Source organism: Grampus griseus (genome assembly GCF_964374135.1).
Source record: "Grampus griseus genome assembly, chromosome: 8".
Classification (NCBI taxonomy): domain Eukaryota; kingdom Metazoa; phylum Chordata; class Mammalia; order Artiodactyla; family Delphinidae; genus Grampus; species Grampus griseus.
The window spans coordinates 97,890,608-97,916,083 of record NC_139002.1 but is presented as its reverse complement, the minus strand read 5'-3'; the positions used below and the strand labels follow the sequence as shown (position 1 = coordinate 97,916,083).

Here is a 25,476-nt window from a genome sequence, read left to right as displayed (position 1 = left end):
GAACTAAGATCCCACAAGCCCTGCGGCCCAGCCAAAAATAAAAATTAAAAAAAATAAATAAAGTGGAGAGCCATGATGTAAAAAAAAGAAAAAATAGCTTTCTTTTTAAGCTCAACAATTTTTTATTTTAAAAACTGATAGCGATTGGAAGGAACTGAGCAAAATCCAGTTTATTTTGGTTTAACAGATTTTTCTTTTTAATTACTCCACAGGAGTTGGTAATTGAAAGTCAGATGCAGTCAATATTCACTGACATTGGAAAAGTTGACTTCAGGGATCCTTGCAACTATCAGTTAATTCCAACAGTACCTGGACTCTCCCCTCATTCTACCACCTCGGCAGCCTGGCTTAGCAATGACGGGGAGGCTCTGTTTGCTGTACCATCTGCCTCTGGGGGAATCTTTGTTCTTAAACTACCTCCTCATGACGTACCTGGTAAGAACAGGAACTGAGCATGAATTTAATTTTAAACAAAGGAATACTGGCATTAAAACAGATGTTAGAAGTCCAAGGCCATCATCCAATGCAGGAATTGCTTCTATACTACCCTAAAATGATCATTCATTATTGCTTGCATTATGACTCCCTAATGCTTTACTGTTTTTTTCCTAAGAGGGCGGGATTTTATATAGTGAACGAGGAACTGTCCAGCTTACTGGAGTATGGGAAAACAGATAACTGTAAGGTGACCTATTCTAAGGCCTTTAGTAGACATGAGTTGACTGGTTTTCTACCTTCACTTTGTGGTACTGTAACTAAAATAAGTTACCTGAAACAAGGAAGCTCAGTGCTGATACCCTGCTACAAGTCACCACTCCTCTTACCTGGATTATTGCATTTGCTTCCTAAATAGCTCCCCAGATCTGTCCTTACCCCTCAGCAGAAACTTCTCAGGAAGACCGATACATTTTAAAACCCAGGGTGAGTCATGTCATTCCACTACTCAAAGCCCTCGGATCGGGGCTGTTCTTCATCTCACTCTGAATAAACCCAAAGTCCTTACTGTGACACCCCACTGCCTCTCTAATCTCATCGTCTCATTCTTTCCCCCCTCCTCTGAACCGGCCACATGCCTTCTTGCAATTCCTTGAACATACCAGGTACACCTAGCTCAGGGCTTTGGCGGGGCTAGTCTCCCCAGCTACCAGTGTGGCTCATTCCCTCAACTCCTTTAGGTTCTTACTCAGTGTCACCTCAGTGAGTGACCTGACCACCTTTTTAAAATTGTAACACAATTTTAACAATAACACAATTGTACACATGCACCCCATCCCCATTCACTATACCCTTTCTATGTTTTATTTTTCTCCACTCTTTACATTCTACTTAATTTGTTAACTGTCTCTGCTTCTCCCTTCCTGCCAATGGAATGTAAGTTCCATGAGGATGGGAGTGTTTTAATTTGTTCTATTTACTGCTGTATCTCTAGCATCTAGAACTGTGCCTAGCACATGAAAGGTACTCGGTGTTTCTTTTGGAAAGAATGAAGTGCTGCTTCTGAGCAGCAATATGGGTTACTGTTTGTAAATGGCAAAAATTTCCCCTAGGAATATAAAAATGCTGTTGTTATTGTTCCCATAATGATTCAAAATATTTTAGGTATGGTGTGTGTGGAAAGGTACAGCCTAAGACTTCTTAGTATAGAAATGTAGAAGCCTGTCACCTGTTACAAATTCCTTGTTCATGGTTGCATCCTTCTTGCCTTTGGGCTTCACTAAGTATGATCAAGAGGTGCCTTGGATATCATTGGTCTATTTTCAATCTTGTAGGGATGGTGTCAGTTGTGGAGCTGAAACAGAGTTCAGTAATGCAACGATTGCTTATAGGCTGGATGCCAACAGTTATCAGGTGAGTGGTCTCTGGTCGGTAAATCATAGGACCCAAGAACTTAATCTTTTGCCCTGGTCAACACCTGTTAGTACTTCTAGTCTGACTCCAAGGCAAATAAACATTATACTGGAAAGGAGAAGGGTCTACACAACGTTACATTCCATCTGAGAAGAGCTGCACTCCAGAGCCCACTTCATTTGGGACTTGACACTTTGACAACAGAAACTGACTTACTGTACTTCTCACAATATCCAGTTCAGTGCTCTGCCCTGACTTACCAAATCCAATTTTGTGTAATATTAGAAGTAGAAAGTTTGATGGTTAGAACAGTATTCCATTGATATCTAGAGCTTTTTAAAATTTATCAGAATAATGGATATAAATCAAATAGAAAATGTAGTTATCTTTTTTTTTAATTAATTTGTTTATTTTTGGCTGCGTTGGGTCTTCGTCGCCACACGCGGGCTTTCACTAGCTGCGGCGAGCGGGGGCTACTCTTCGTTGCAGTGCACGGGCTTCTCATTGCAGTGGCTTCTCTTGTTGCAGAGCAAACTTCTAGGCACGTGGGCTTCAGTATTTGTGGCGCGTGGGCTCAGTAGTTGTGGCACGCAGGCTCTAGAGCACAGGCTCAGTAGTTGTGGCACACAGGCTTAGTTGCTCTGTGGCATGTGGGATCTTCCCGACCAGGGCTCAAACCCATGTCCCCTGCATTGGCAGGCGGATTCTTAACCACTGCACCACCAGGGAAGCCCAGAAAATGTAATCATCTAATACCAGCCTATAAACTCTTCTCCTTTTGTTAAGAGTGTGCATTTATAATTTTATTTTATCTCTTAAATTGCAAATTCTAATGATCAGGTAATTTGCAACAATAAAACTCTAAAACTTGGCCTTATGTTTTCAGAGGTGATCAGGGGCCTTCAGATCGTCCCCTGAGTCTTGCTGTTCATTGTGTCAAGAATGATGCCTTCATCTTTGCTCTATGTCAGGATCATAAACTACGAATGTGGTCTTATAAGGTAAATGCTACATTTATAGTTACTGCAAGTTAAAATAGGATTGCAAATTGAAGGGGAATTGAAATAAATCTTGCTTCTCATAATATGATCAGATCTCTTAGTTTGGAAATTGTGGGGCATTTCCAGGTTCAGACAGTTTCATTTAGCTTTATTTTTCATACATTTCTCCCCTAACTTTTTGTATTTTTATTTTGAAAATTATGAGTCCTACAGAAACATTGAAGTGGTACAGCGTATACTCTTCACTTCGAAACAAATGTATTTTTATCTTTATTTTATTTATTTATTTATTTATTTATTTTGCGGTATGCGGGCCTCTCACTGTTGTGGCCTCTCCCATTGCGGAGCACAGGCTCCGGACGCGCAGGCTCAGCGGCCATGACTCACGGGCCCAGCTGCTCCACGGCATGTGGGATTTTCCCGGACTGGGGCACGAACCCGTTTCCCCTGCATCGGCAGGCGGACTCTCAACCACTGCGCCACCAGGGAAGCCCAACAAATGTATTTTTAAAATGCAAGTTGGTAAAATAGTTTTCAACATTCGCAAACAAAACAGCTGATGATTTTATTTATCAGACTAAAGAGATATTTTCATCTCAGCCCTTTAAAAAAAAACCCTTAGGGCCCTTCAGATAGATTAGATACAGTGCTGGATGTAATGAATGTGCATTCTTTAAAAAGGGAAGGAGTTTGTTTTTCTTCCTGAATATTCTTTAATACTACTTACTAAATGTTTTCTTGGGCAGGAGCAAATGTGCCTGATGGTAGCTGACATGCTAGAGTATGTCCCTGTGAATAAAGATCTTCGGCTCGCTGCTGGGACTGGACACAAATTACGATTTGCCTGTTCCTCTACCCTGGGAGTCTGCCTAGGGATATACATGCATGCACCAAAGCGAGGACAGGTATGAAACAAATAAGACACGTATCAAGTTATTCTGTATATACTGATATGGGGAAGTAGCTATAGACTCATTGAGTCTATTTAAGCTTTTCACACCAACCTAGATGTATCTTGTGTTGTTTCCACGGAGATGGTAGGTTTTGTGCTAATATGTGAATTAAAAGATCTTGAAGGAAAAGTCAGGATGAAAGGGAGTAGAGAGTTTAAAGGAATATGGAAGGAAAAGTTAACCAAAACTCAGCAAGAAAGAGCCAATTTGAAAGTATGGGTGAAAAAATGGAGTTGTGAAAGGGATGTAGGTGTTATTAAGAGGTACAGGGGAAGTTAATTTTTAGAAATAATTTTGCTCATCATCTAATCGCTAGCTATTGTATGTCAGTGAGGTATTTAGGATCCAATACAATAGTATAATCATATAATAAACAGCCACGGGAATTCCCTGGCATTCCAGTGGTTAGGCCTCTGAGCGTCCAATGCCAGGGGCCTGGGTTCAAAGGGGAACTAAGATCCCGCAAGCTGCGTGGCCAGATAAATAAATAAACAGCCTCTTGTTGGGTATTGTGTGTTTGGCATGTTGCCAGGCCCTTTATGTACATTAATAGCAAACGCTTGGACTGTGCTTATTACTCACACACTACACACATCATCCATTTAATCCTAATAACATTCCAGTGAGGTAGGGTTTGTCCTCGCTCTGCCGGAGCCCTGATTCCCCACGCTGGGTGCTGCTCTGCTTGGTGCCCTCCTCACTCCTGTTGGGCTCTGATATCCCACTCCAGGTTGCCCTTCCACATGGATGCCCTCCTCACCCTACTTGGGCCCGGACACTCTGTACTAGTCCCCCCCCGCCCATGCAGTGGACACCCTTCTCACCTACTTGGGCTCTAGTCCCCAGTGCAGGCTGCCACTCTCTGTGGACATTCCTCACCCTGCTTGAGTTTTCACCCTGCCCCAGACCTTCCATATATGTGGACACCCTCTCACCCTACTCATACGCCTCACCCTAAGCCAGGCTACTCCCAAATATGAAAACTCTTCTACGTTCTTGGGTTCTTGATTCATTCTACAATCCCCCCCTTGGGCTCATAATTCGTTAGAATGACCCACATAACTCAGGGAAACACTCACTTACATTTACTAGTTTATTGGGTGATAAATGATGAAGAGGTAGGTAGGGCAAGGTCCAGAAGGGTCTCATGGTATTGAGGTGCACCACCCTCCCAACACATGGATGTGTTCACCAACCTGGAAGCTCTCCAAATCCCATACCTTAAGAATTTTTAAGGAGGCTTCATCACATAGGCATGATGGGTTACTAATTCAATTTCTAGCCTTTCTTCACTTTCCAGAGGATGGGAGTTAGGGCTGAAAGTTTCAAGCTTTTAATTAGACTTGGTCTTTCTGGTGACTAGCTCCCATCCTGAAGCTATCCAGGAGTCACCTCATTAGAACAAAAAGTGTTCCCATAACCCAGGATATTCCAAGGAATTTAGGAGCTCTGTGTCGGGAACCAGGGTCAAAGATCAAATATTAGAACAAAAGATGCTCCTAGCACCTCTATCAGTCAGGAGATTGCAGGAGTTTTAGGAGCTCAGTGTCAGGAGGCAGAACCAGAGACCACTATGTATATTTATTATTACTTCACCGATTCTGATAGAGGTTTGTTGACTCTGTAGATCATATTGGAAAGAATTGCCATCTTGGCAATATTAAGGCTTTTGGTTCATAAACATGGGATGCTTTTCCATTTATTTAGATTGTATTTAACTTTTTTAGCAGTGTTTTGTAATTTTCATAGTATTAAGTTTTGCAGGGTTTCTTTAATCAGTTTATATGTATATATTTTATTCCTTTTGATACTATTGTAAATGAAATTATCTTCTTATTTTCATTTCAGATTGCTCATTGCAGGTTTATAGAAATACAATTCATTTTTTTATATCAATCTTGTATCCTGTAACCCTACTGAACTCTAATTAGTTTTAGTAGTGTTATAGTGGAATTTTTGGGACTTTCTATTTACAGGACAATATCATCTGCAAATAAAGATAGTTTTACTGCTTCCTTTCCGATCTGGGTGCCTTTTTTTTTTTTTTTTTGCCTTAAATTGCCTTGGATAGATCCTCCAGTACAATGTTGAATAGAAGTGACAAGAGTTGTCTTATTCCTGATTTAAGAGAGAAAGTTTTTAGTCTTTCACCATTGAGTGTGATGTTATCTGAGTTTCTCATAATGCCCTTTATCGTGTTGAGGAAGTTACTTTCTATTCCTAGCTTGTTGAGTGTTTTATTAATGAAAGAGTATTCAGTTTGGTACCACGGCCTTGATTCACATTGACACCAATAATTTTACCTACCGTTGCTTTTGCATTATCAGTGCAAATATTAACACAGTGAAAAGGGCAAATGATGTAGTGTTATTATGAAAAGTGTTTTGACCTCACTAATCCCCTGAAACAGTCTTAGGGACCTCTAGGAATCGGACCTCTAGGAATCTATGGACCATATTTTGAGAACCACTGCTCTAAACATTAGTCTGAGATTGAATATGCTATTTTAGGAGTGGTATCAAACTGAGCTGAGCTATTACCTCCTTTGGTTTGAGCATTATGGTTCTATTAATGAAGCCTAAAATCAGGTACACTTTTAGCAGCCATGTAACACTGTTGTGCCTATTCAGAGTATAATGAAGTTGAGGTCTTTTTTTTTCCTTCTTTTTTTGAACAAAAACTGCTCTTCAGCTTGTTTTTTTCTCCCTAATCTACACATTTGAAGGTTTTATTTTTAATCTCTGTAATATTTTACACCCATTCCAATTTTTTTTTATTAAATTTATTTATTTTTGGCTGTGTTGGGCCTTCATTGCTGTGCGCAGGCTTTCTCTAGTTGTGGTGAGCGGGGCTGCTCTTCGTTGTGGTACGTGGGCTTCTCATTGTGGTGACTTCTCTTGTTGTGGAGCACGGGCTCTAGGTTCGCGGGCTTCAGTAGTTGTGGCTCACGGGCTCTAGAACGCAGGCTCAGTAGCTGTGGTGCACGGGCTTAGTTGCTCCGTGGTATGTGGGATCTTCTGGGACCAGGACTTGAACCCATGTCCCTTGCATCAGCAGGCGGATTCTTAACCACTGTGCCACCAGGCAAGCCCTACACCCATTCCTGTTAATTTCATTTGTTTCTTCTTGGTTTTCTTTTCGTTCTTTGGGTTCTAATTATGTTAATAAGTGCATTAATTTAATCATTTCCAGCATCATGTTCTCAGTGTTATAAATATGTCGTCTGTATTTCCATCTAGGACACTAATAAAAATCTCAAACAGAAGTCCTGTAGACCTATGGTGTGGTCTGTGGAATGGTCCTGGGCCACAAATTATGTGTTACTGGATTGCAGTAAGATAGATAAAATCAGAAAGTGAGAGAATGCATTAGAAGCTTTTATAGTGACATTGCCACAGACATTCAAGGTTTCTGTATTTCATAAAAGTATCAGTCTGGAACAGATTAGAAATTAAAGAAAAAAAAAACACTGTTCCTTTCCACAGATAGTTTGAGAAGCACTGCAATAGACCAGCATTTTTCCAACTTTTTGGCTAGAGTCTACAATATTTTGCATTGCTACATAGTATATACATATGTGGTGATGATGGGCATGTAACAGAAAATAGTTTTCATGAAACATGTTTACCTTTACCATGAGTGATGAACTGATAAACTCTGATACTTTGTTTCTTTTTCTTTTTTTTTTTTTAATGCTGGTTGAGACCTCCTAAATTTGGTTCATGTCCCACTAATGGGTTGAAATATGCAGCTTGTAAATACAGCTCTAGGCTAGAATGAATATGAGCATTACATATATTTCTCATATTTCATACACTCCTATTTTTCTCTCAAAGGACTCTCACTATATTTTTCTTTTAGTCCTTCCTTGTGAACAGTTGCTTGTGTTATAAGGATAGAATCTTCATCACTCTTATCAGTTTATAATACACTTTCTTTATCAAAAAATTATTTAAAATATTGTCCATCAAATATTATTTTTGAGTTTGACATTTTTTGTTTCAGCAACAGAGTTAAATACTAAACATGAATTATTTTATAGGGTTTTATTTTTAGTGAAGATTGACTAGAGTTGATTTGTATTGTGTGTATGTTTTAAATTATTTTTGGTACTTTGGTAAAAATATAAACTTAAAAATAGATTTCTCACCATAGTGAGATACCACCTCATACCCAAAAGGATAGCTACTATGGGGGAAAAAAACAGAAATACCAAGTGTTGGAGAGGATGTGGAGACATTGGAACCCTTGTGCATTACTGGTGGGAATATAAAATGCTGCAGCCACCATGGGAAACAACATGGCAGTTCCCAAAAAAATTAGTCATAGAATTTCCATAGGGTCAAGCAATTCCACTTCTGGGTGTATACCCAAAAGAATTAAAGTAGGGTATTTAAGAGATATTTGTACACCCATGTTCATAGCAACAATATTCCCAATAGCCAAAAAAGTGGAAGCAACCTAAGTCTTCATCGATGAAAGAATGGATAAATAAGATGTGGTATATACATAAAATGGAATATTATTCAACTTTATAAAGGAGGGAAATTCTGGGACTTCCCTGGTGGTCCAGTGGTTAAGACACTGCACTTCTAATGCAGGAGGTGCAGTTTCAATCCCTGGTCGGGGAACTAAGATCCTACATCCCACATGCCATGCGGCCGAAAAAAGAAAGGAAGGAAGGAAATTCTTTTTTTTTTTTTTAACATCTTTATTGGGGTATAATTGCTTTACAATAGTGTGTTAGTTTCTGCTTTATAACAAAGTGAATCAGTTATACATATGTTCCCATATCTCTTCCCTCTTGCGTCTCCCTCCCTCCCACAGGAAGGAAATTCTGACACGTGCTGCAACATGGATGAGACTTGAGGATGTTATGCTAAGTAAAAATACAGTCCCAAAAAGACAAATGCTGTTAAGATTCCATTATGTAGCAGTCAAGGTCATAGTAGAATGCTGGTTGCCAGGGGCTGTGGGGAGGGGGCATGGGGAGTTATTTAATGAGTACAGGGTTTCTGTTCTGAAAAAATGAAAAAAAGTTTTGGAGTTCAGTTGCACAACAATGTGAATATACTTAATACTACTAATCTGTACACTTAAAAATAGTTAAGATGGTAAATTCTACATGTATTTTACCATACTTTTTTAAAAAAATTAGCTTCCGAATGCTGGTAAGTCTTGCATAGAAGCGTAACATGTTGGTTGTTTCAAGTACTGAATTATCAACTTGTGTTTTAACAGTTCTGCATTTTCCAGTTGGTAAGCGTTGAGAATAACCGCTACAGCATAGATCACATTTCCTCACTATTCACTTCTCAGGTAGGTTGAGTCATCCTTTGCATATCATAGAAGTACAGGAAAGAAACATTGGCTAACTTAACTATGTTGTAATGGGATTGAAATCTTAAAATGGAATATTTAATGAAACTTCATGCAAAAAAATTTCATTTGGATTTTACCAAGTTCACGTGGTACTGTCTTTTGTTTTCATGCTTTTACCTCTCCTACTAATACAAGTTTAAGTCACCATAACTTAGTACCTTTTCTTTCTTGTTTTAACAAGAGTTTTTGTTTATTTGTTTCCCCCCTACATTTCCTTCTAGGAGACACTGATTGACTTTGCCTTAACCTCTACGGATATCTGGGTCTTGTGGCATGATGCTGAGAACCAAACAGTTGTGAAATATATCAACTTTGAACAGTACGGGTCCCTCACCTCTGTCATCCTACCTTACCCCAAGCAAATTCATACTTAGAAAAGAAGGAGAGCTTTTTATGTAGAACAAAAGTCAAATGTTCGCATTTAAAGGATTCAGACCCGGGTTTGCCTATTTTCTGACATACCTTCTTTTTTATTTTTTGTTATTTCCTACCTTATGATTTTAGGACAAAATAAGTATTCTTAGAGTTGGAATGAGGTGAAGAAAATACCATCTTTTTGGGGAGAGATAGCACGTAACCAGAATACTTCTTTTTTTATTTAAAACAAGCTCTGGCTGGTTTTATTAAAGAAAAGTTGTGCATGATTTCCTTTTCACCAGTCTGTTCTGGCATGCTTCTAATGATATCAGAACCACCTGGATCAGTGATAGCCAGTGTGCATACTCTGTAGTATTTTCCACACATTGTGCCCAGTTCAGTATTATTGCCACTGTAGTGATAGATACATGGCATAATACTCTATTTCAGATTTCCCCAAGGCTGGGCAGTTGTTGGCAAGGATGACCAGTTTCACTTTGCCTTGTCTGATCATTTTCTAAGTCTTCTTGTACCCGAGCACATACTTTCCACTTTTCATAACAAGTTGGAGCCTAGAGTTGATCGACTCCAGCGACTTTTTTGTCTTCCTTGCGGGCACCATCTTCCTGCCTGAAGTGCAGGACACCCCCAACCAAGAGCAGCTGCCAGGATGGCCAGGGAGCGAGAAAGGCCCCAAATGCTTCTAATCTGTGCATTTTCTGTTTCTGTGCAAAGGCTATTTCTGATACCCACAACTTCCAAAAGACACTGCAGCCCCTTTGGGGTCTCAGTTTCCTCATGAGATGAGAAGTAGATTGGACAAATACAGTGCCTCTCAAACTTTTTTTTAAAGCAGGAATCCCTTTTTTTTTCAAAAGATAATGAACTCCAGGGCTTCCCTGGTGGCTCAGTGGTTGAGAGTCCGCCTGCCGATGCAGGGGACACGGGTTTGTGCCCCAGTCCGGGAAGATCCCACATGCCGCGGAGCGGCTGGGCCCGTGAACCATGGCCGCTGAGCCTGCGCGTACGGAGCCTGTGCTCCGCAACGGGAGAGGCCACAACAGTTAGAGGCCCGCACACCGCAAAAAAAAAAAAAAAAAGATAACTCCATTATATAACAAAATCAGTATTTTATGAATATAAAATTATAACACAATTTAACATGTTGATAACTAATATTAGATATATTTGGAATATCTGATATTTTTAATGTACATGATATTCATTTTAACATTTTCAATAGTTACAAAATACATTTAAAAACAAATTTTGAATCAAACACTTGTGTAGTCCCTGAAACACCTGTGGAGGATTCCCTAGAACATTGTTTGACGTCTCTGGAACTGCAGTTGACCCTCAAACAACATGGATTTGAACTGTGGGGGGTCCGCTTAATACACGGATTGTTTTCAGTAGTAAACACTGCAGTACTGTTTGATCTGCAGTTGCTTGAATAAGTTATACATGGATTTTTGACGGCACAGAGGGTTGACACCTGTAACCCCCCCATGTCGTTCAAGAGTCAGCTGTAAACTAATTGAGCTCAGGTGGGTCTCTCATGACCCTATATTCTAGAATAGGATTCTAGGAGTGGTTGCCCCCAGATTGACCCTGAACCACACCTCAGAAGATAGAAAGTACTCCTTATAGATGGCATTCAAGCAAAGAATCTGCGGTCAGGTGAGAGTTTGAATCCTGGTTGTACAACTTACTAGCTGTGAGATACCCTAAACCTCACTTTTGACATCTTAAAAATGAGGGCAGTGTATCCTTCAAAGAGTTATCATAAGGTATGCATGAATAGTATCTAGAATTGCACCTAGTATAATGTGCAGCCTATGGTAAATGCAGAATGAAAGTTAGCTATTATTTGTAGATTTGTGTTTAGAGTTTTAATTTCAGGAAGATGCCTATTAGAACAAGTAAGAGCACTTCTATAGTCCAGACTCTGCTATGAAGATGTTTCTTTTTTTGGAAACTTTTTTAATAGAATTGATCAAGCAGTAGTTGCAGAGGTTCAGTGATGGGACCCTCCCTGCCCAAATACTGCCAACAACATAAGCTTCATTTTTATTCATCATCTTCATGTAGACTGATGGACTTTTTCTCTCTGTAGTAATGTTACAGGTCAGTGGAATCCAGTTTTTATGCAGCCTCTGCCAGAGGAAGAAATCATTATCAGAGATGATCAAGACCCCAGAGTAAGCAATGCTAAAGTCTTATGTAAGGAGATGATTTACCCTGATCATTAGTTTGAGAAGAACCAGTTGTATTAGCAGAACTCTTTCAGCTGCAGATGAAAGAAACCCACCTCAAACTGACTTAAGCTGAATGTATTGGCTTGTGCTGCTGGGAAGTTCAGAGTTACCTGGTTTCAGCCGTGGCTGAAACAATGCCTTCAGGGCTTGATCTCTCCTTTGTCTCAATTCTGCTTTCCTCCTTGTTGGATTTATTGTCCGGCAGGCTTTCTGAGCAAGCTTGCCTTTTGTGAACTTAGCAACCCCAGGGGAAAGAGCACTTCTGTTCCAGGCCCTGGAGTTGACACTGGCCTGGCTTTAGTCATGTGCTAATTCCTGGCATAGTCACTCTGATCAGAAGGAATAGAATATTCTGGCTTGGCATGAGAAACATGTCCAGCATGGGCCTTGCTATTGTGGAGGGTGAAGTCAGTTGGGTATGGGTACGGGAGGAATGGTTCTTCAGAGAAAGGTAAGGGATTTGTTAGTAAAAGAAGGGGAAATGGATTCTAGGCAGGCACAGACAGTAGGTGTCCACTATACTAACCATGTGAATATATGCATAAAAACTAGACATAAGAGGTATAAGCTATGACGAACATAACTTTAAAAGGTAATGCAGGGCTTCCCTGGTGGCGCAGTGGTTGAGAGTCCGCCTGCCGATGCAGGGGAAACGGGTTCGTGCCCCGGTCCGGGAAGATCCCACATGCCGCGGAGCGGCTGGGCCCGTGAGCCATGGCCGCTGAGCCTGCGCGTCCGGAGCCTGTGCTCCGCAACGGGAGAGGCCACAACAGTGAGAGCCCCGCATACCACAAACAAACAAACAAACAAACAAAAGGTAATGCAGTAGCAAAACAGGCCAATTTCCCTGTTTTTCAAGGACATCCTCAAGATAAATGGAAGAAAAACTTTCAGTTGATGCATTAATATTAAAATGAGATAAAGATCATGGGCTCTGGGTCTGAAACAATGACCCTTTTTAGGATTGGAAAATCCATTTTGAATATCTGAAATAGAATATTGCAAAATTTTTAATCCCAAGAGTTTATTGGCACTTAACTTCTGTCTAAAAGCCAAAATCACATACTAATTATTAAAATTCTTGTTTTTCTCCATTTTGGTCATTTTATAAATATCTCCTAGAATCTCAGTAGAAGGAAGGAAACTTGAATGAAGGTCAGCCAGGTTTGCTACTTATTGCCAAATCTGGTTTATAAAATTTGGTCAAAATGAGACCATAGGCAGTATGAGACTTTCCATTTTGTTCTCTCTACTTCATTTCCCCACTTGTGAGAACTTATTGCAGTTTTTTTTGTTTGTTTTTTACATATAATACCTATCATTATCAATTCCTTTTCTTTTATATGTAAACCATAAAAATGAGTTCTTTTGTGGATGGTGTAGAAACCACCTTAGTTTAATTATTCTCTTAACCAGCGTTTGTCACTAATAAACTAGATACAACTCTTGCATTTAAGATTGGCATTTGACAAGCTGTGTTTTCCAGTGGAACCCATTGAAGTGCACCATGAGGAACACAGCATTCTCAGTGTAGTACATCTAGTTGACTCAAAGACACTGCAGGCTTCACAGTGTGAAAATATATGACTGCTCTGCCACTTGTTACTGCTCAAATGCTGAAGGGCAGAATTTCCACATTCATGTAATAGGAATGCAGCCTTTGGTTTTAACGTGTTGAATTGTTCATTCAGATTTTTCCAAATTTTATCTTTTTTAGAATGATACTAATTCTTGTTTCAATGTTCTAACAGGAGATGTATTTGCAGAGTCTTTTTACACCAGGGCGATTCATTAATGCAGCTTTATGTAAAGCTTTACAGGTCAGTGAGAAAATATTTAGTGTTCATTTAAGACTCTCTCATTTTATTACTAATTATATAATTAATGATTACTGTTTATTTTGTTGTTTTGCATATACTAATACCATAGTTTTGCAATTGTATATACATGTGTTTGTAAATGCTACTGTAATTTTTTTAAATGTTCTTTCCATAAAAATGGCAAGAGTCCAGGCAGGGAAATAGGATTAAGGGCACTTTCCCAATGACTAGTGAAGCATGCCAGTAGTAAAAAGAGAAACTTGTACCTACACTATTGTAAAAAGATATACCATACTACACTGCATATAATCTCTATGCTTGAAAGAAGTTTTCTTGGGTAGGTTTGATGGTACTGTTTTTACCCTTTTGTTAGTACAGTGAAGGTCTAACTTGGTTCAGGTTCAAGAAAATAATCTAAGCTTCAAAGTTACATGGTTTAAGAGATGTTTAACCTTTTCCAAAACAATTCTTTACTTTAAAGTCACTTAGGCTTCCTTAAATTGCTACTTAGCTTCATGAATTTAAAATAGAATAATCACTTATAGAATTGAAAAGTTACTTAGAATCTCCTGGTCTGACCTCCCACACAAAGCAGAAATACCTTCTGAGGCTTCTCTGACAGACAACTATTCAGCTTCTAGTTGTGTCTGCCTCCAGTGACAAGTCTCGCACCAGCTCTTTTGTGACTTACTGTTCAAAACTGTGCCACTTAAAAGTTCAACCCTGGGAATTCCCTGGCAGTCCTGTGGTTAGGACTCGGTGCTTTCACTGTCCGGGCCCAAGTTCAATCCCTGGTCGGGGAACTAAGATCCCACAAGCCGTGCAGTACGGCCAAAAAAAAAGTTCATCCCAGTATTGGATCAAATTTAACCCCCCCACCATTTAGGTAGCATCTTTCTTTGGGAACTTCATAGAACATGTCTCTTCTATAAAGCAACCCTTCAAATATTTTAAGAATCCTTCCATGTTATCTTTCTGCAGGGTAAAAATATACCCAGTTCCTTAACTTTCTCTCAGGTGATGTGGTTTCCAGATCCTTGACTTTTCTTCTAGATACATTCTTAAATATCTGGCTATTCTATGTTTTCTGTTTTCTCTCTAATAAAACTCCAAGATGACACGGTCACTTTCTTCTAAGGTATTATTTCTTTCATCTCATCAGCCCTTCTTATTAACAGTAATCACATGTATGATTTCTCATGGTATCTCTTGCACACGGAGATATTGAATAATCAGTAAGGCGTTGCTCACAAGCTTTGCCTTAGGAGAATTATTCCCATTAGAGTGACCTACCCCACCACTACTCTAGCTCACCTTTGTGCCAGTCAGGATGTATATGTTTGGCATCATCTGATATCTTCCTCCAGCTAAGCAATAGCCATTATGTTTCCTTTTGCTTTTTGTAATGATCCAGATGTACCCAGTTATAATTCTTACAGATTCATGAGCTTCTATAGTTTATTCTGGACTATAGAAACTATTTCAAAGTTGCTATGATTTCACAATTAGAAGTTATTTGCATACGACTTCCCTGGTGGCGCAGTGGGTAAGAATCCGCCTGCCAATGCAGGGGACACGGGTTCAAGCCCTGGTCCGGGAAGCATGCTGCGGAGCAACTAAGCCCGTGCGCCACAACTACTGAGCCTGCGCTCTAGAGCCCGCAAACCACAGTACTGAAGCCCATGTGCCTAGAGCCTGTGCTCCACAACAGGAGAAGCTACCACAATGAGAAGCCCGAGCACCCCAAAAAAGAGTAGCCCCACTCACCACAACCAGAGAAAGCCCACGGGCAACAACAAGGACCCAACGCAGCCAATCAATCAATCAATTTATAAAAAGAAGTTATTTGCACAATGTTAAGAGTAAATGTGTGTTTCAGGCACGTCCAGTCTCTACTGTATAGTATGTTACCTCGGTATCTTCTGACCTGGAGTATTTTTCATTCAGTTTTTAGTAGTATGTGATACTCTAAAGTGTCTCTTTGTGTCTGTTTTATTTTTAGATTTTCTGTCGAGGAACTGACAGGAATTTAGATCTCTCCTGGAATGAACTAAAGAAAGAAGTTACTTTAGCTGTTGAAAGTGAGGTGAGGTTTGGGTAAAGAAAGAATGATAATTTCTTTCATCTCCCTATGGAGCAGATTGGTACTGAGAAATTGTTCAAATTGTTCCTTGGACCTTGTTAGTAAGAACTATAAATGTCTAAACCTTTTAATTAGTCTATGGCATGTAATGCATAAGGGATATTCATTTGCCTATAGCTTAGTAAAATGATATTAAACAATTATGTTTTGGGGGGAGAAAGATCCCAAATGGTATCAAGAGTATTTTTTTTTTCCGTTGCCAGCTCCAAGGAAGTGTAACAGAGTATGAATTTTCCCAGGAAGAGTTCCGAAATTTACAACAGGAATTTTGGTGCAAGTTCTATGCCTGCTGTCTTCAGTATCAAGAAGCCCTTTCTCATCCTCTTGCCCTACATGTGAATCCACACACAAACATGGTGTGCCTGCTGAAAAAAGTAAGAGCAGAAACATAACAGAAGAACTCCTTTAGACTGTTCAGTGGGTCTTTCAGAATGTAGTGTCTATTGTATATTGTAGTTAGCTTTTAGGATTTTGGTGGGGTTTTTGTTGGGCGGGGGTCCTAAAATTATAGTTCATTTTTGTTTAAATGTTCTTCTGCATTATTTATACTTTCTTGCATCTTGTTTTGTATTGAAGTGATTTCTAATTTGAAAGTTACAAGAGTAATACAGAGAACTTCTGTATACTCTTCAACCAGATTCACTGTTCCTTAACTTCCATTGCTTTTTTCTTCCTATAGATATGTTTTTTTCTTCCTGAGCCACTTGAGAGTTAGTTATAAACATCATTCCCCTTAATCCTTACACATTTTAGCATGTATCTTAAGCACAAGGGTATTCTTATATTACCACAGCACAATTTAAAGATCAGGCAGTTTGATATTGATATAATATTATACAGTTTATATTCAAATTTTACCAGTTGTGCTTACAATTTTTATTCTTGATCTGGGATCCAATCCAAGATCTTGCATTTATTTAGTTGTCAGGTTTCTTTAGCTTAATCTCCAGCTGTTGTCAGCCTTTCTTTGTCTTTCATGACAATGACATTTTTTTGAAGACTACGCCTGTTGTTTGGTAGAGTGTCCCTTTATTTGGATTTGTCTGGGGTTAGCTCATGATAAGATTCAGGTCTCAAATATTTTTTATCTTTAAACATTCACTGAAAAAAAAGTGTAACTGGAAGATTTGTATTTCCAGGGGTACCTGTCTTTCCTTGTGCCTTCCTCCTTTGTGGATCATTTATATCTCCTACCTGATGAGAATCTTTTGACAGAGGATGAGACAATCATATCTGATGGTAATAGTAATTGTTATGTCCATATTTAAGCCCTTTCCGCCATGAACCCTATGCTTTCTTTCAAATGAATGCAGAAAACATTGATTTCCACTGTGGTCTTTCCTGGCCAGTTTACCACACTGTAGATATTTTAGGGGAAACTGAAGAGGGCTAAACATCTTTAAGACCTCAGATAGATACCTGGCATTTAATTATTAATATTTTAATTTAATATTAGCTAGCAGCTCTTCATTGGCTTGAGACGTGAATGTCAACTTTCTCTTACTTATAGATGTGGATGTTGCTCGGGATGTCGTATGTCTCATAAAATGCCTTCGGCTGATTGGAGAGTCAGTAACTACGGATATGTCAGTAATGATGGAAATGAGTTGTTACAACCTACAGTCTCCAGAAAAGGCTGCAGAACAGATTCTGGAAGATTTGATCGCTATTGATGTGTAAGGAGAATTTAGGGTAAAGTCCATTTCCTAATGGAAATTTAGCAATTCTCAGTGCCAAAATCAGGTGTTTTTTTTGGTTTGTTTTTTGTTTTGCGGTACGCGGGCCTCTCACTGTTGTGGCCTCTCCCGTCGCGGAGCACAGGCTCCAGACGCGCAGGCTCAGTGGCCATGGCTCACGGACCTAGCCACTCCGCGGCATGTGGGATCTTCCCGGACCGGGGCACGAACCGTGTCCCCTGCATTGGCAGGCGGACTCTGAACCACTGCACCACTAGGGAAGCCCCCCAAATCAGGTTTTTAATGTACACTCAAGTGTGTACAAAGTAGAGGCTTAAAGTTAAAGTGAGTTGCCATGATTCTCAGTAGATATTTCAGCTTTTAAACAGAAAATCTAATACATGAATTCAGGTTTGGAAACAGACTCATGAATTATGGTCTGGCTATTAACTGAGCTATAAATTCTAAAATGTAAAAGTATTTTTCTCACATTCATTTTGTCTGTCATTTCCAAAAAAAAAATAGGGAAAAATTTCTGCATGGAGAAAAGTATCTTGTACACCAGAGTGATTATCTCTACTCCTTTATTATATGGCTGGTTTTCCTGTTTCATAGAGCATTTAGCTTATACGGCATATAGAGTCTATCTCATATATTCTCGGTAGTAATAGGAATTTTCTAATTTCCTTATAGAGACAGTGTGATGGAGGATATTTGTAGTAAACTGCAAGAGATTAGGAACCCAATCCATGCCATTGGACTTCTTATACGGGAAATGGATTATGAAACAGAAGTGGAAATGGAAAAGGGATTCGATCCAGGTAAATGACAGAACAACAAATGTACCTCTCTGATTTAGAGAAAACAGTGATACATTTAACTGTTTTGTTTTGTTTTTTAATTACAGCTCAGCCTTTGAATATTCGAATGAATCTTTCCCAGGTCTATGGTAGTAGCACAGCAGGGCGTATTGTGTGCAGAAGTGTGTGTAAAATTGCCAGTACTCGCTTCCTCATCTGCCGAGACCTCTTGATCTTACAGCAGCTACTAATGAGGCTAGGAGATGCAGTAAGTACTACCTGAGGGAAAGCTTGTAACATCTGAAACCTCTTCTTGACCTACAGGCACATAGCAGAATGTCAGCTCTGAGAGCACGGAGACTTCTGTCTTTGTTCACTGCTCTATCCCCCATGCTTGGCCCTTAGTAGGTACTCTATAAATACAGGTTGAATTAAGAATGAGTAAACATGATAACCTAAAATTACAGATTAAGAACGTATATGAAGCAGGTTGTTTTACTCTTTGTGTATATAATGGTGGGATAATTTGTGTATATAATGGTGGGATAATTTCCTAGGGTGGCTCTCCCAAAATGTAGTATTATTAGTACAACTTTGGATGTGATAGCAGGGCACCATTTAGTGTGGAGAAGAGAGGAAGAAGAAGAAAAAGAACTTCTCTATTTCTGCAGTACAGGATTTACCCTAAGCAGTTTTAAGATTATAGAGTTTGTTTTGGGGGTCCTCCTAACTCCATTCTCTGCATCCTTTTCCATTTTATTCTCCTTAGGCCACCAGACCCTTGTTACCATACAACTGCCCTCTTCTCCCCACCTTCTGAATGTTTTATGTTCAAAAATTACCTTTCTGCCCACCATCAGAAGTCCCATTTATCTCACTCATCTGAACCTGACAAGGAAGCAATCTAATTCATGTTAATGTATAAATAGCTGAAAGGCCTTTGGGGCTCCCAGGGATATTTATACTTTTTAAATCAGAATTTATTAACTCATATACGTTGCTAATGGCAGAATTTCAGGTAAAATTAAGGAAATAACATTTAGGAAGACGATTTGTTTAGGGCACCAAGGAGAAACAGGAACCTTTCCTGAGAGTCTGTCACTTAGGGCAGCCCTTACTAACTGAGTTCTTTTTAATCTTTGTAGATTCTTCCATTTCTTCAGGTTTTGGGGGGTATTTTTGTTTGTTTTTTTTGTTTGTTTGTTTGCCGCATGGCTTGCAGGATCTTAGTTCCCCAACCAGGGATTGAACCCAGACTCTGACAGTGAAAGCCTGAGTTCTAACCACTGGACCACCAGGGAATTCATCTGTAATCTTCTACCCAGTGATAACCACTATTACATTTTTTTTTAATATTTATTTATTTTGCTGCGCCGGGTCATAGTTGAGGCATGCGAGATCTTTTCGTTGCAGCATGCGGACTCTTAGTTGCAGCATGCCTGCGGGATCTAGTTCCCCAACCAGGGATCAAAACCAGGCTCCCTGCATTGGAAGCGTGGAGTCTTACCCACTGGACCAGGGAAGTCCCGCTATTTACATTTTGTTATACACCCATTTTTTTTCTCTGCAAATAGTTTTAAAATTTTATTAGAAAATTAGTATATGTTATATACTATTTTTCAGAATCTGGTTGTTTTTATTCTTCCACTTTACAAATCTCACCAGCATATTCACATGTTACTAAGTATTTTTATACAACATTACTTTTAATAGTTACCTACTATAATTTTAATTTATTCAACCAATCCTGTGGCCATCCAGGTTGTTGCCAGTTTTCCCCTTATAGATAGAACTTTCTGCACCCCTTTGACTGTATCTCCAGGATGAATTCTAAGAACTAGAATTGATTGGTCATAAGTTAACACACATGTTTTTTTCTTTTCGGCCACGCCGCGTGGCATACGGATCTTAGCTCCCTGAGCAGGGAACGATGAACCTGTGCACCCCACAGTGGAAGCGCGGAGTCTTAACCACTGGACCACCAGAGAAGTCCCAAAGTTATGCACATTTTTAAAACTTTTGGTATTCTTGTAAAATTTTCCTCTAATGGTCATACCTATTTTTACCCAAGACCAGAAGCTTAAGAAAGGACTTAGATTTCCCTGTTACTCTTCTTGAGTCCTGAACCTACAGATTTAATGAAAGTTAAGCTGTTTGTTGTTGTTTTCTTTTACACCATCAGCTCCCATGACATGGTGAGCTGTTTTTTATTATTTTGTACTGTTAAATGGGTAGATATTTTTGCCGCCTGCTACCCCAAAATGTAATAGGTGTGTTGCTTTTATGTATGTGTATGTGTTGCTTTTATGTATGCCCTTTGTAACTGTATTATTTTATTTTACCTCCACCTGAACCTACGAGTTATCATTACTAACTGCTGTTTACTGTCTCACCCACCCACCCACCACGTATAGGTGATTTTGGGAGCTGGTCAGCTCTTTCAGGCTCAGCAAGAACTACTACATCGAACAGCTCCCCTCCTCTTATCTTATTACCTCATTAAATGGGGAAGTCAGTGCTTGGCTACTGATGTTCCAGTTGACACACTGTGAGTTTCATTGTTCTGATTATTTTAAAAGTAAATTGTGAGCTTAATTATTTTTTCCATTGTCTGAAAGAAAAAAAAATTTAATATTATGCTATAGCACTGATATACCTTTAAAATTCAGAGCTTTCAGGTACTCCCTTTTATAAAGGTTAAAGGCAACTTCTAAGAATGAAAATAATAAATATATATTTATTATTATATATGTGTATGTATAATGCAAAGACAAATCCTGTTGAAGGCAAAATAATAAGATGAGGTCATGGGGAAAGTTAGACCACACATAAAAATGTGCTAGTTATTAAGGGTAGGCTGAGATTCTTTATAGCCAAAAGAAGAAAGAAAATTCAATATGTACCTACAAGACTCACATTTCAATTAGATAAGCCATTTTGTTTTTGCTGGCAAGGGAAAGATTTTCATGGCATGGAGGTCTTAAGAAATTTCTGCTCTGGCTTCTCATTGAAGGATCACTGAATGATACGATGGGCAACAATCTGAACCATGGCTCATTTTCCAGATTTTCTTGTGCTTTCAACGGAGCTTTCATGTGCAATTTGTTAATAAAATTGACAGTGTTCTTGATAGGCTAACTTGTTGAAGTAATGTTTAGCATAGGAGAATTTATTGAGCTGTTGTTTTTCTGTTTTCCTTTTCCTCACAGGGAGTCTAATCTTCAACATTTATCAGTACTGGAACTAACTGACTCTGGTGCTTTAATGGCAAATAAGTTCGGTAAGGACTGGACTGTGTATGCATTTGATTTCAAGTTTGGCATTTATTGCATATTCATTAAAGTGGTCTTTTGCCACCTTTGCTTTGGAAAGGTCGGTTAGGCTGTGCTTTCACCTTGAGAGGGTACAAGCAAGCTGTGTCCTGAGACCTCTGGTTGTGACAAGAGGTTTGTGCAGGTGTAACCCTAGATCAGACATAAATGAAGGGTATTGCGTGTGTTTATATGCACTGCTGCTTTTCCATTGTATATTGACACTCCAGTGATTAATTCAACAAAATCTTTTTTTTAATTTGCGAAGTTCATATAGCTTTTGTAATCTTGTTTTCATCAGCAGATATTCAAAAGGAGCCCTCTCTCACGCTTGAGAACCATTCTGGAGAATTTATTTTCTATTGTTTAGGTATAAAACTTAGAATCTTAGGACTGTACTTACTGGAAGCACTTTCTAGAGAAAAGGAATGACTACAATGTTAAGTGGTTTTTTTTATCGCATTTATATAGTACTTCATAGTTTACAGATTGCTTTTATTTATATTGGCATTGATTACACCAGTGATGCATTTTATATTTTGAAATAAAAAATGTTCTTTGTTACAGGCGTAAAATGAATCAGTAGACTGTCTTAATTGAAAATTGATGCTACTATCACAAGTTGGTGACTGTTAAAACTTTTTATTTTTAAGTATCTAGCCCTCAGACAATTGTGGAGTTATTCTTCCAAGAAGTTGCAAGAAAACACATTATATCTCATTTGTTCTCTCAACCAAAGGCGCCTCTAAGCCAGACTGAGTTGAACTGGCCTGAGATGATTACTGCAATTACCAGTTATTTATTGCAGCTTTTGTATCCTTTCATTTAAAAGCCAGTTGAATGGTTTCTCTTATCCAAATAGTCTAAGATTCAGTAATATTCTGCCTGTGTAATGAAGATTTTTTTTTTTTTTTTTTTCTTGCGGTACGTGGGCCTCTCACTGCTGCGGCCTCTCCCGTCGCGGAGCACAGGCTCCGGACGCGCAGGCCCAGCAGCCACGGCCCACGGGCCCAGCCGCTCCGCGGCACGCGGGATCCTCCCAGACCGGGGCACGAACCCCTGTCCCCTGCATCGGCAGTCGGACTCCCAACCACTGCACCACCAGGGAAGCCCTGTAATGAAGATTTTTAATGAGGTTGGGTACTTATCCCCCCAACAAGAGATGATATTTATTTTCAGATATCCCAATTTTTATTTTCTTTTAATTTGTTTTTTTGCTCAGGAGTTGAGCCAGATTTTATTGGTGCACACACATTTGATACCTAGATCTCTTTTTTATATATATATATAATTTATTTATTATTTTATTTTTTAATTTTTGGCTGCGATGGGTCTTTGTTGCGGAACACGGGCTTTCTCTCATTGTGGTGTGTGGGCTTCTCATCGCAGTGGCTTCTCCTGTTGTGGAGCACGGGCTCTAGGGTGTGCAGGCTTCATAGTAGTTGTGGCTCATGGGCTCCAGAGCGCAGGCTCGGTAGTTATGGCACACGGGTTTAGTTGCTCCGTGGCATGTGGGATCTTCGGGGACCAGGGCTTGAACCCATGTTGCCTGCATTGGCAGGCAGATTCTTAACCACTGCGCCACCAGGGAAGCCCTAGATCTCTTTTAAAACATACATTCATCAAATATTTATTGAATGGCTCTGTATGCCAGGCGCTGTGTTAGGTACTGGGTATCCACTGGCATAGTATGCTTGTGCAATATACTAGCTAGAATTAGAAGTGACCACCCAGTGATGAAATACATGCTTTAGTCCATTGTTAATTGAGCTCTAATCTAGGTGACTAGGCTCCTAGTATCTAACCTTTCCACTATGCTTGTCTAATATTAAAGTTACATAATTACGTAGAAAGGACGTGTGCCATGCCACCTTCCCTTTACCTTTTTTTAAAATTAATTTAAAAAATTTTTTTATTTCTGGTTGCGGTGGGTCTTCGTTGCTGTGCGCGGGCTTTCTGTAGTTGCGGCGAGCGGGGGCTACTCTTCCTTGCGGTGCGCGGGCTTCTCGTTGCGGTGGCTTCTCTTGTTGCAGAGCACGAGCTCTAGGTGTGCAGGCTTCAGTAGTTGTGGCTCACGGGTTCTAGAGCGCAGGCTCAGTAGTTGTGGCGCAGGGGCTTAGTTGCTCCGTGATATGTGGGATCTTCCCAGAACAGGGCTCGAACCCGTGTCCCCTGCACTGGCAGGCGGATTCTTAACCACTGCGCCACCAGGGAAGCCCCTCTTTACCTTCTTTTTAAAAATTAAGCCATTTCATGGAGTTTGATGGCTAACATGTATTGATATATTTAAGTTTTGCCAAAACAGTAAATAATCTCCTTAACCAATGACTAGATGGCCTAGCAATCCTGGTTGCCTCTTTCTAGAATGTTTGATGGGAAATTGTCAGTATGTACAATTGCAGGTGAGTACTGTTGAACATTTCAGGACAATCATTCTTGTAAAGAATGGGATACCTGGGACTTTTTTCTTTGTAAATGTTTCCTGCATTTTAATTGGGCTGATAGTAAGAACCACAATAATGTACACTCATTTACACCGAAACATACCCCAGAGAGATTTTCTTTACTTCCCTCTTGGCAGTATCATTCCTAACAATTTTTTATAGAGCATTTTTTTGTTAGTTCTCTTTGTTGGGTTCTCTTTATAGTAAGAAAACATACCATTGTCTTAATGTAAATCCTTCACTGGAATCCAGTCAGTTGAACCAGTAAATACCAAAAGTTGGAAAATTGCTAGGATGGAAAGTGCATGTTTTTTTACATGTGTTAGTGTTATTGCAGTCCTGTTTGCTTTCTTAAAGTGTCTAATAACCTAGTATAAGAATGGATTAATGGGATTCGGTTTTAATCTCCAGATGATTTCTGGAGATACAACTTTTGTGTTGATTGACCACTATCTTCTCTCCCTCTGTGAAGAACTTGGAAATGAGTATCTCCTTAAGGAATATTTATTCTCTAATCAGAAAGCATCTTTTATGCCTTTAAGGATTATATTCAACTGCTACATCCCTGGTGTCAAGTCAATGTTGGTTCCTGTCGATTTATGCTGGGACGGTGTTACCTGGTTACAGGAGAGGGACAGAAGGTAAACTGCATTTGAAAGATGAGCAAACCTTAGTGCAAGGAGAACACTTAGTTTCCATCTAAGTGAGGGAATGGGAGGCACAGAATCCTCCAGATAAAGATACAGAAAACTAATAGTGCCAACAAGGGGCATAATATACCTGTGGGGACCGTTTAGCTTCACATACTTTGCAGATTACTTAGGACACAGGAAAATATGAAGAAGAAAACATTAAAACCCTCCTGCCCCTGTGCAGGTATTTTTAGGGATACGTTTTTGCAAATAAAATTTATTTCTCAATTACACTGTTTTTATTATATCTTTTTTTTTTTTTGGCTGCATTGGGTCTTCGTTGCTGTGCATGGGCTTTCTCTAGTTGTGGCAAGCGGGGGCTACTCTTCGTTGCAGTGCACAGGCTTCTCATTGCAGTGGCTTCTCCTGTTGCAGAGCAAGGGCTCTGAGCGCATAGGCTCAGTAGTTGTGGCTCGCAGGCTCTAGAGCGCAGGCTCAGTAGTCGTGGCGCACGGGCTTAGTTGCTCTGCGGCATGTGGGATCTTCCCGGACCAGGGCTCGAACCCGTATCCCCTGCATTGGCAGGTGGATTCTTAACCACTGCACCACCTGGGAAGTCCTATATCTTTTTTTTATGCTGGTTTTCTTCCCATTATGGTAGTTTACATTTCTAATTTTTTCTTCATATCCTGTTATGGAGCTTTTCAAACATAAAGAAAAGTTCAAAGACTTTCATATTAAACAATCATATACCCCCCGCTCAAATTCTACAGTTGTTAACATGTTGCTACAGTTGGTGTATCACATTTATCCATCAATTTTCTTATTAAAGTTTACTTTTTAATTAACAG

The 25,476-nt window shown here is 39.5% G+C and overlaps 1 protein-coding gene and 1 pseudogene across 5 annotated transcripts in view; one reads left to right on the top strand and one right to left on the bottom strand.

Moving 5' to 3' along the window:
• The window catches only part of NUP160 (nucleoporin 160), a gene marked incomplete at its 5' end in the record, with an annotated part of 54,598 nt that overhangs the window by 4,511 nt on the left and 24,611 nt on the right, over positions 1-25,476 (top strand). For 2 of the 4 annotated variants that reach the window (XM_082659746.1, XM_082659745.1), the window contains 19 exons: positions 213-435; positions 1,770-1,848; positions 2,735-2,849; positions 3,596-3,754; positions 9,044-9,121; positions 9,406-9,503; positions 11,658-11,742; positions 13,551-13,619; positions 15,622-15,705; positions 15,966-16,136; positions 16,902-17,001; positions 17,273-17,438; positions 18,132-18,259; positions 18,346-18,506; positions 20,653-20,786; positions 21,448-21,518; positions 22,203-22,362; positions 23,882-23,951; positions 24,536-24,634. In XM_082659746.1, the coding sequence (XP_082515872.1) occupies positions 213-435; positions 1,770-1,848; positions 2,735-2,849; positions 3,596-3,754; positions 9,044-9,121; positions 9,406-9,503; positions 11,658-11,742; positions 13,551-13,619; positions 15,622-15,705; positions 15,966-16,136; positions 16,902-17,001; positions 17,273-17,438; positions 18,132-18,259; positions 18,346-18,506; positions 20,653-20,786; positions 21,448-21,518; positions 22,203-22,362; positions 23,882-23,951; positions 24,536-24,634 (2,250 nt within the window). Of the gene's footprint in view, positions 1-212; positions 436-1,769; positions 1,849-2,734; positions 2,850-3,595; positions 3,755-9,043; positions 9,122-9,405; positions 9,504-11,657; positions 11,743-13,550; positions 13,620-15,621; positions 15,706-15,965; positions 16,137-16,901; positions 17,002-17,272; positions 17,455-18,131; positions 18,260-18,345; positions 18,507-20,652; positions 20,787-21,447; positions 21,519-22,202; positions 22,363-23,881; positions 23,952-24,535; positions 24,635-25,476 lie in introns of those variants that run through there. The other 2 variants (XM_082659748.1, XM_082659747.1) reach the window with 2 other exon arrangements.
• LOC309825905 (large ribosomal subunit protein eL30-like) lies at positions 9,779-10,391 on the bottom strand (annotated as a pseudogene). Its single transcript has one exon. The product of its transcript is annotated as a large ribosomal subunit protein eL30-like (transcript).